General features: G+C 34.2%; 2 protein-coding genes across 2 annotated transcripts in view; one reads left to right on the top strand and one right to left on the bottom strand.

The window, feature by feature from the left end:
- Positions 1-3677: 3677 nt before the first annotated feature.
- Positions 3678-7497, bottom strand: LOC107565469 (uncharacterized). The gene is made up of 5 exons (XM_016250709.1): positions 7390-7497; positions 6382-6708; positions 6025-6192; positions 4744-4787; positions 3678-4631 (listed from the first exon to the last, which is right to left on the bottom strand). The coding sequence occupies exons 1-5, from the start codon at positions 7451-7453 to the stop codon at positions 4410-4412; spliced, it is 825 nt and encodes a 274-aa protein (XP_016106195.1). The 5' UTR covers positions 7454-7497; the 3' UTR covers positions 3678-4409.
- Positions 7498-8716: 1219 nt separating this feature from the next.
- The window catches only part of LOC107565470 (tctex1 domain-containing protein 2-like), a 9180-nt gene continuing 7671 nt past the window's right edge, over positions 8717-10225 (top strand). The window contains exons 1-2 of the mRNA XM_016250710.1: positions 8717-8805; positions 8982-9029. Coding sequence (XP_016106196.1) covers positions 8756-8805; positions 8982-9029 — 98 coding nt within the window. The 5' untranslated portion in view covers positions 8717-8755. The remainder of the gene's footprint in view (positions 8806-8981; positions 9030-10225) is intronic.

The raw sequence follows: 10225 nt of genomic DNA, 5'->3' as shown, positions 1-10225 counted from the left end.
GATTTGTCGTTGTGTTTTCTGACTTGTTGTTGTGCTTTCTGAATTGTTATTTTGTTTTATAGACTTGCATTTACGTTTGTAATTTGTTATTTTGTTTTCAGATTTGTGATCTGCTTTGCACTTTACGGCCACCGTAGTTTTATCTTAGAAGTCACAGATCTCAATTAGTAAGTGACAATGTACACGACTGCTAAATAAACCACAGTAATGAGTTGAAGGAAATCAAATGTAGATGACATGAAGTATGAAGGAAATCAGATGCGTAGGACAACAGTCGGTCACACTTCATTTGGTGTCTTTTACTACTTATCCGAAAAATGTTAGGTATTGTGTTTATGTTGAATGGCAAAACACTTTTGTGTGATTAAGTGTAATTATAGATGTCAGTTGTAACTACAGGAGGGTTTTACTATGTAAAAACGCGTATTCACACAATAAGCGCACTGTATCAAATAATTAATTTAAAAGTAAGTACATACTATTTAGATACTTAATATAACATGGCTCACAACAGTCAATGCTGTGTAGATTACTTACAAATTGCAGTCTTCAGTTACTGACAGAAAATTGTAGTCAGTAACGTAATCTAGATTACTCATTTCAAGTAATGTATTCGGACTACTTTTGGATTACTTTTACATTAATTTTGATCAGAGACAACCGTGAACATGTGAATGTGGTGTTAAATTATTGAAATATTAACTTTAAATCACAGGGGGCTACAAGTAAATATTTTAGGCCAAAGGGGTTTGACTGACTAGTTTGGGAATCTCTGCATCACATGAACAAACATTACTAAACATGAAAATAGCAATGACATGGTGAAAGTCTTCCAGGTTTTAAATATTTTTTTCAGTTATACATCAGCAGTGTTTAGTAAATTGCGTAACTATTTGTCTCATATGTGGTATAATTGAAATTCAAAAGCATAGATCGCAAATACATTTAGACAGCCATTCTATACAGTGAATATCCAAAGCTAAATGATATGACAGTATAATTTTTTTTTAGAAAGAAAAATTTTAAAGGGAAAAATAGGAAGGATCAACTGTGTGAATAACTTGTACTGATGTAATCCATAAAAAAGTAACTGTAATCTGATTATGCACATTTTAAAATGTAATGTAATCCAATTACAAGTACTTCGTTTTTGGGTTACACATTATTTTAAGGTGTCCTTGTTACAGTGTAAATATAAATTTAAGTACTTAGTAATACTAATTAACTACATGCACTTACTATATGCATAGGGTTAGGATTAGGGTTTGTCTTAGGGTTACTTGCATGTAATAATTCATTGTTACTACAATAGTAAGTATACATTTAACATGTAACAAGGACACCTTAAAATAAAGTTTTACCAATTTTTGGAATCTGATTTTGTAATCCACAATTCATGTATTCAATTACTACCCAAAAATAAGGTTTAGCATGATTATAAAAGTATTTGACTTTTGTTAATGTTATAACCCACCAAATATCCTGTCCTGGATGCTGATTGGTCAATGCAGCCTTTCAGTCGTGTTATATTCCTCAATGTATACTGACCTCTTATTACTCAAGTGTTATTTTACTTGTATAGTGGCGCTTTGTTAAGGACTATGCTATCGATTTGACAGAAATGACATTGTCGGATGAGAAGAAAAACTTGAACTGAACTGAGCCGGATAATGACACTATTGTAACGCTGCTTTAAAGAGTCTTTTTTCAGAATTGATTAACTACAGCTATATAAATAAATCTTTTGCTCTTAGGTTTTAGAATTCCACTAAAATCTAATATTCACTAATATTTAGAATGTTTTTACTTTTTCAAATGTTTTATAAATGATTCAGGTTATTGTGAAAATACTCACTTTGTTACTATTGCATAACATACTACGTATATAATTGCTTAATTTTTGTAATAAAGACCTACCTTAACGTTAGTAGCAGGATGCAGTCTCGGGGCCGTCAATGGAAAATGAGACGCACAGTGTCAGCTATGATAAATGCTTAACCAGCACTACGGTTTTGTTGACTGAAAGGAAACATTTCACTATAAACAGAAAATAAGTGAAACTTACGTGTCAATATAGGTCGGCCCACTGTTTTTTTTTTAATAGGCCATATCGCGTTTCTCATTAGATATTCAGGACAAGCCTGTGTGGGTGCTGGAAACTCTTCGCAATGCAGCTTAGAGTCATGGTTCTCTTAGTGCTTGCATATTTTGCGGTTTGAAATGTTAGGTTTTCATGCTTGCAGAAATTTCTGAGAGAAAGATGTTTTCAATTTCTCGGTTCTCGGTTTAAAACGCAGTATACATGACTCCATCAACACTCCTACTGCTAACACATGCAGTCACATCTAAGGTTATCTTCGCGGCCGTGCTCATATGAACCTTCACACAGAAGTAAACAAAATCAAATGCTCTCTGGCGTGTGTAAAGTGCATCTGTTGCTTTTAGTGTTAAATCAGGATGCATGTGTTTAAAAATGACAGGCTGTGTCATACAATATTTTTTAAACATTGTTTAACATTTTTACTAATTTTATGAGACTCCTTCTTGGCTATACATTCATATGTAGTACAGAACTCATTCAAGTACAATATTTACACACATAGTGCAATAATCAGCATACACAATTTACATAATACACAAACTGCTGACTTACATTTTAAGATACATAGTGTTAGGATACACAGAAGCATTTTAGTAGCGCATAAGAAAATGATAACAGGAGAACGACAAAATCAAAACTTATCTTCACATTTTCTGAAGAAAACGTGAGTGGTGTCTGTGAATGCAAAACTCGCCGCCACACTCTCAAGTCTCTGGTCTGGAAATGACTCAGGTCCCTCCATGAATGCTGGGGATTTTTGGCCAGTTTTATCAAATCGTAAGTCTTATTTTTAATAAATGTAATAGCACACAAACCTCTCCTCATAAGCCCCACAGATTGAGGTATTACTCTTGTGTATACCACAGATGAGAAATAATATGCTTGTGGTTGCAACATGGGCTTATTGGAAAAAACGTGCCTCTATATTTTTGCTCAACTCCACAAACATACCTATGCATACACCTCGCTGCAGTTTCCAGTTGCAATGAACACTAGTGACAGTAAAATGTCCCTAGTGTGACAGTTTTCACACAAATTATGATTAAAGGGTCAGATTATAGATTTTTCACGCAGTTTTACTAGTGATACTATGACCTTAAAACACTTTCACCATAGAGCATGAATTGTAATTTGCGATGCATTTGCATCACATATTTTAATTAGCTCCACATGTATGGTGTAAGTCACATAGTAAATTTGCTCAGTAGCGCACCCGGTACAGCATTGCACTTGCTCAGGTACAAGTCCTGTGATGTACAAGTCACATTAAAAGAGCTCTAAGACTTGTAGTAGCAACATAAAATAGCACACTTGCTTCAGCAAATGCATTTTTAACTCATTGTTTGCCTTTGTTAGGTGTAGCGGTACGATATTTTCAAATGTGCAGTAATGGGTAGTAACTGATTACATGTAATCTGGATTATGTAATCAGATTCCAAAATTTAAGTACTTGTAACTAGATTATATTACATGTGAAATATACATAATCAGATTACGGTTACTTTTTATTGATTACGTGATTACATATTATTCGCACAATAGCAATAAATAATTCATAATTTGTTGATTCTCCCTAATTCCCATCTGCGCTTTTATGGGATTACGCTCTCATGCTGATTTGCCCAGTTTAGTAAATCTGGCCCTATATTAAATAAAATGTGTAATGTAATGGATTATGTCACTATAGTTATAACTACTAGTTTTGTCATGTAATTTGTAATCAGTTGATAATCTACCCAGCACTGCAAATGCGGTAGAGCATTAACCTTTTAGCGCCACCCACCAGACATTTAATTCACGGACTGCTGCGATTCACATTAAACAACCAACTCAACAAAACGCTGCCAAATTCACGTTCATCTGTTTTAGACTGAATTGAACGTCCTTTTTTTTGCACCACCATTTACTGGACATTTCACTTGGAAAGTGTTGCGAAATGTTGCAACATGCTATCATTTTGCAGGCTAGGCACGTTCTTTCCAATGAGCCTGGGTTGCATAATACTGTACAAATATATTCACGTACCTCAGGTTTCTTTATGGGGGCTTCTGTGGTTAGCACCTCACTATGACTCAGTGTTAAACTCTGTGGCACGTTTACAGTATCAGTTTGAACTCGTTAACAGTGAGAAGATGATTTACAGTATGTGGCAGATTGTGATCATGTAATTATTATCAAAAATGATAAGTCTTAAGATTTCTACTCACTCTCCATAACTCCCAAATAGTATATATTAGGTTTACATGAGAAAACGTTAAAACAGACTCACTTTAGTGGACAATACATGGTTTTATGAGTTTTATGACTATCACTTAATAGCAGGTACTTGCTGTTTATTTCTCATCCGCCCATTCGGTGGCTGTTTTTGCTGATGGAAAATGATGGCAGCATATTCCACTCCATCCTGGGCCTTTGATGTCGCCTCGGCAAGTTTTACTCTGTCATCTCTTTCAGGTCTATTTTGAAAGTCTAACTCTCCATACTCCACACAGCTGACAAACACAGCCCCGGATGTCCCACACTGCCCCTGCTAACAGCCCAGGCCGTAACATACAAAACGTGAAGAAAACAAAGCTGAAATGTAATAAGTTTTAAAGTGTAATTTAATGAAATAAAGAGTGCAGTTGTGCAGTATGACATACCAGTTGTGTGGATCTCTTGCTGTGAACTGGTGGGTTTTCTGCATCTGAGAAGCCATACAGTTACAATCAGCACACAATTTTTTTAACATAAAAAATTGAGTAGCTTTTTATTTTTTCTGCGTCTTTGTCATGAAGATGTGTGGGGGAGTTCTTGCTCTTTTAGTAAATCTGCACATTTACTTATTTTAAAGTACTTTAGTTTAACTTAATATTTATGTTTTTTAAATGTCCTTTTCAGACATTTTGACTAGATCTTTTTTCCTCTATTTTAGATTTTATTTGTAACACAATGTGATACAATGTGTGTTTTTTTTTAAATACGGTGTATCAAATGTGTCTACTACCATATTTATTTTCCCTTTTAAAAGCAATTAACTACTCCATGAATCGTTTTATTTTATGTTTTACAGTAATGAACGATCGTTAAATGTCAACCCTGTTACCGTGGTTTTGAAAGCTACCGGAAATTAAGAAGTGGACATTTGTAGAACTCTAAAAAGCATCTAGTTTAACGATTTTGAGCACAAGGCTTGTAAATATGAATCTGTAAATCTTCAACCCTGTTACTTTTCTGAAAGCATTACTATTATATACTAACATTCACTACCATTCAAAAGTTTAGTTCATAAGATTTTTAAGCGTTTTTGAAAGAAGCCTCTTCTGCTCATCAAGGCTGCATTTATTTGATCAAAAATACAATAAAAAGTAATATTGTGAAATATTATTGCAATTTAAAATAACTTCTTTCTATGTGAATATATTTTAAGATGTCATTTATTCCTGTGATTTCAAAGCTGAATTTTCAGCATCATTACTCCAGTCTTCAGTGTCACATGATCCTTCAGAAATCACGCTAATATGCTGATTTGCTGCTCATGAAACATTTTAATTATTAGTTTTTGCTGCTTCGTGCTTTTGTGGCAACCATTATGGATTTTTTTTCTGGACAATTTATTTGGAATAGAAGTCTTGTGTAACATTATTGATGTCTTTACTTTCAATTATGATCAACTGAATGCATCCTTGCTGAATAAAAGTATTGATTTCTTTCTAAAAACATCTTACCGATCCCAAACTTTTGAACAGTAGTGTATAATAATAAAAGTTCTGCATTTAGCATAAGATGGCACAATATAATTCAATACCACTTAAAAACATATGTCTAATGTACAAAATCTAAAAACAAAAAACATATCTTTAAGATCACCCATATCTTTAAGTTTCATAGCATAAAATATAAGAAATTTGATTCAAAATTTCAATGCAACAATTCTACATTACCTGGTTTTCTTGGATGGGTCCTAAAAAGCCAGCACAATATGCCCACAAAAAGACATATAAATATTATGACTGATGCACTGAAGAAAATGAAGAATGGTTTTTGTTCCGATAGCTCCAGTTTAGGTGAATTAGTCACTACATTTTCATGCACAGCTGTGGTTGTAGTTTCTGAAAGAAAAATCACTTTGTTTTTAAAATGGTATGCAACACTTGTTTAATCATATTAATATTACTATAAATAAAACATTCATTTTACTCATGTAAAAATGCAAACCGACAATTACAATAGCACAGCACATAATATATACGAGTATTTCACAAAAACAAAAAACACTGAGGTTTTAAGAGAAAACGTACCTGTTGTTGTATTGCTTAATGTGACTTTAATATAAATTCTATTGCTCTCAATAAGAGGGTTAGCACCTTCCGAATACACTGCAACATGATATGTTCCTTCATCTTCCAGTGTGAGATTTGTGATGTGTAGTGTGACAGTACAGTTTTCCACATCACTGAGTGCAAACTTTTCTTTACAAGGGCTGATTTGTTTGCAACTTCCTATCTTGTTCTTATCTTTGTACAAACTAGGTTTATCAGAGATTTTGATGATAACAGGGTCTTGTAAAGTAAATTTAACAGTAATGTTTTTTTCCGATGTACCATTGACTTCATGCGTTGACTTCACTGAAATAAAAACGACACTTGGTCACTTCAACAGAAAGCTTATAATAGACAGTTTAATGGCAGGTTCATTAATCAAATCATCTTTTTTTTTTTTTTTTGCAAATATAATCAACAAATCAGCTTTTTTGGTAGCCAAGATTTCAACCTTTGTGTCTATAAAGAAAAAAAAATCACCTTACATCATGAAAACTGCAATCTCAAACAGTCGGTGTCATGATGTTTATTTTTAGTGTTACATAAACCTACTCGCTGTTACCTCATTGATGGTATGATACAGGCATGAAACTCTTCAAAAGAAGAAAGGGCTGTTGTTTTGCAGATCTCGTTCACATTTTCCGTGAGTCAAAGGAAATTTCTTGGTACTTCAATTGTCTCGTTTTTTACAATATTACAAAATCCTTTCAATAAAAGTGGCTCAAAAAGTTTTGAACACTTAAAAACGCTTAGTGTAAAGGCACAATTGTTCATCAGATTTATGGTTCAAAATGAAGAAAAATTTGATATGTGATGCAATAAAACTCGTTGTGCACAAAAGCGTTCAGATTTGTTATATCGTCCCTTAATGTGAGAAACATTTAGCAAAGTTGAAGTGAAAATACCGTACAAATCAACAGCCAGGAACGAGAACTCAACAGAGAGGAAATACAAAACCCAAAAACGGCCGTGACCTCTTTTACTCACCGTTAAGGATCAAGTACAACATGAATGAAAAAAGTAAGAGTTTCTTCTTGAGGTCACACTTCATGCTGCAGAAGGAACGGAGCAAGTGAACCAGAGATGCAAAGTCTTCCCGTTTCTGCTGATTTATGCTTTGCACTAACATGCTGTTTAGAAGAAAACCTACGTCTTTCAGGGGGAGGTACAGACAGGAACTCAATGTCATTACACTTGTAGAAGCAGTTTTTTTTTTTGATTTTCTTTTCCTTTTGTTCACTTTCAGATCTCTAGAAACCAAAAAGTAGATGTGGCAATTCCAAAAAGAAAAGAATCAATAAATAAAAATTATATTATTATTATTAAGAATAATAACACAATCTAAAAAGATGTCATTTTTATAATAAACGGCATATTTGTAAAAAGGTGGTCTATAGCATATTTGTGATGTGACTGTGGATCCTACATTTCATCTCTCATCACATGCTCACACATCATCTCACCACAAGACCACCGACAGACCACCTTGAGTTTCACAATCCCACAGAGGAAGTGTTTGGGTGACTTTATAGCAGACGTGTGTACGTGTAAACAGCCATAAAACAGACTTAACGTTACAGCTTACCGACGGCATGGAATTATAACGTTTAAAGGGGTCATATGATGCTATTTCAATTTTTCCTTTCTCTTTGGAGTGTTACAAGCTCTTGGTGCATAAAGAAGATCTGTAAAGTTGCAAAGACTAAAGTCTCAAACCCAAAGATATATTCTTTATAAAAGTTAAGAGTCAACCTAAAACGTTATTTTGAAAGATGAAGCTCGCGATTATGGTAAGGTGCGTTACATTTCCGACGAGTGCTTGCGGTATTCGGCCAATCACAATGCACTGAGTCAACTGGCCAATCAGAGCAGACTGCGCTTGTCAAAGGAGGGGGCTTTATAGAAAACGAAGCGTTTGAGAGAGGCGGGGCATAGAGGACCTACAATAATGTACAGTATATGAAAAATGTTTTGAACATTAAAGCATGTCAACATATTCTGTTATACCAAATACACAAAATAATGAGCTTTAAAATAGCATCATATGACCCCTTTAAAACATCTTCAAACAAAATAAAACCTACCCAAACCTAACATTTATGGAAAATTCCCTTGCTCTAAGATCACAGTTGAACTTTTCAGATAAAACCTACCTTCATTGGGCCTATATCAGCTCACCCTAATGCCAGTTTGGTTTTACTGTTTGATAACTAATTTATGTCCTCGTGGTTTGAAACGAACGCAGCTGTTACTTATGACGCCATGACGTTAGACCGTTCCCCGGATGAAACCACGGTAAAACGGTAACGCGAAAGTACCATTGCACACATTAAACGTCTGAAGCGTTTCATTCATGGACGCGGGAGTGAACACGTACCTCATTAGACCGAATTATAAAGACAAGTAAGACGACCTTCTTCTTGTTTAAGCGTTTTGCGATTAACTTAGCCGGCTAAAATAGCAGCTAGCTAAGCTTAAGGCTGGGTTTGAGTGCTTCTAAACTGCATTTATGAAGAAGTGTTTACGTAAACATCTGCTGAACTTCATATAAATACAGTTTGCGCTCATTTCCCCTGTAGGTTCAAGGCTGGAGCGGCGAAAGAGTGCATTAGAGAGATCCTGAGGGAGTATGGGATTACATTTGTGTCAATTAAAATGAATGTAATTTTTCAAGAAACTTAAGAAAATATAAATTGAAACTGAATAAAATGTCTTTGAAACTGAAAAAAATGTAATGCAGGCAAAATCTTTGACTTCGTTTTTAATACACTGCATGTTTTCTCTTCTTTCATTCGTGGATTTGTACTTACAAATGCGCTTCTGAAGTTTTCGTTTACGCTTCTGAAGTTTTCGTTTAGGCTTCTGAAGTTTTCGGTTACGTTTCTGAAGTTTTCGTTCGCCATTCTGACACAAATCTCTCGTGGGGGCGGGGCTAGCAGCAGTGTGTTCTCATTGGCTACTGAGTTTTTGATTGACAGCTTCTTGACCTGGAAGTGAAGGCGTCAGTGACAGTGTTGCCTTGCCAGTGTGGATGTGTTAGCGGCTTCCAATTTCATTTTAATGATATAAAAATATATATAAATATTTTATTATTATTATTATTTTATCAGTATTTATCTGCTTCTACACTACATTGTTGAGATGATTTCTTAGGAATAGCACAGACGAATGATTTCATTATCATTATTATCATCATCATTATCATTATCATCAATCATCGTTGTTATCAGGACACTTGTGGTAAGTTTTCTTGATTTAACCCAATCATTACAGGACCTGGTTATCTACACACAGTTACAGTCTTCAATTGGATCATATTTGCTTCGATTAGTTCATATTTTCCCCCAGCACATAATGTACAGTACTAAATATACTGTATCTGACAATGACCGATGCCATTTTACAAGCGCGCTAGCAATCACTGCACTGTCAACTTCAGCAATGTAAAGCCTTTTTACCATGCTTTTTCTGTGTCCAGATTTGACTAATAATAATGCAAAAATTGTCAGTTCAGATTAATATTTTGGGGTATTTCAGGCAAATCCTAATACATACAAATAATTATGACTGAAAATAGTTTCCAGTAACTAGGGTATACAGCCATCTAATGGTTACACAAGGGTATTACAGATGATAAATGGTGCATAATTTTGAGGTATTTAGTACCACGTTCATACTAATATATATAACTTATAATAATATATATAAAATAATTATATTGTGTGTTTATTTGTTTTTAATATATTTAGTTTGAAATGTTTAATGGGAGTTCAAAGCAGTTTGTATTGTTAGACTATAATACATGTCCTTTCTTAATTTCCAG

Source organism: Sinocyclocheilus grahami, unplaced genomic scaffold (assembly GCF_001515645.1).
Source record: "Sinocyclocheilus grahami isolate Dianchi unplaced genomic scaffold, SAMN03320097.WGS_v1.1 scaffold1003.1, whole genome shotgun sequence".
NCBI classification, from domain to species: Eukaryota; Metazoa; Chordata; class Actinopteri; order Cypriniformes; family Cyprinidae; genus Sinocyclocheilus; species Sinocyclocheilus grahami.
The sequence above is the reverse complement of the archived record's forward strand: the minus strand, read 5'-3'. Positions and strand labels throughout refer to the sequence as shown.

Excerpts from the sequence above, each read along its gene's own strand:
- LOC107565469 (XM_016250709.1), bottom strand. The coding sequence starts at position 7,453 with ATGAAGTGTGACCTCAAGAAGAAACTCTTACTTTTTTCATTCATGTTG. Across the intron at positions 6,193-6,381 it reads ATTAAGCAATACAACAACAG|AAACTACAACCACAGCTGTG; the intron begins GTACGTTTTCTC and ends TTTTTCTTTCAG. Across the intron at positions 4,788-6,024 it reads GACCCATCCAAGAAAACCAG|ATGCAGAAAACCCACCAGTT; the intron begins GTAATGTAGAAT and ends ATGGCTTCTCAG.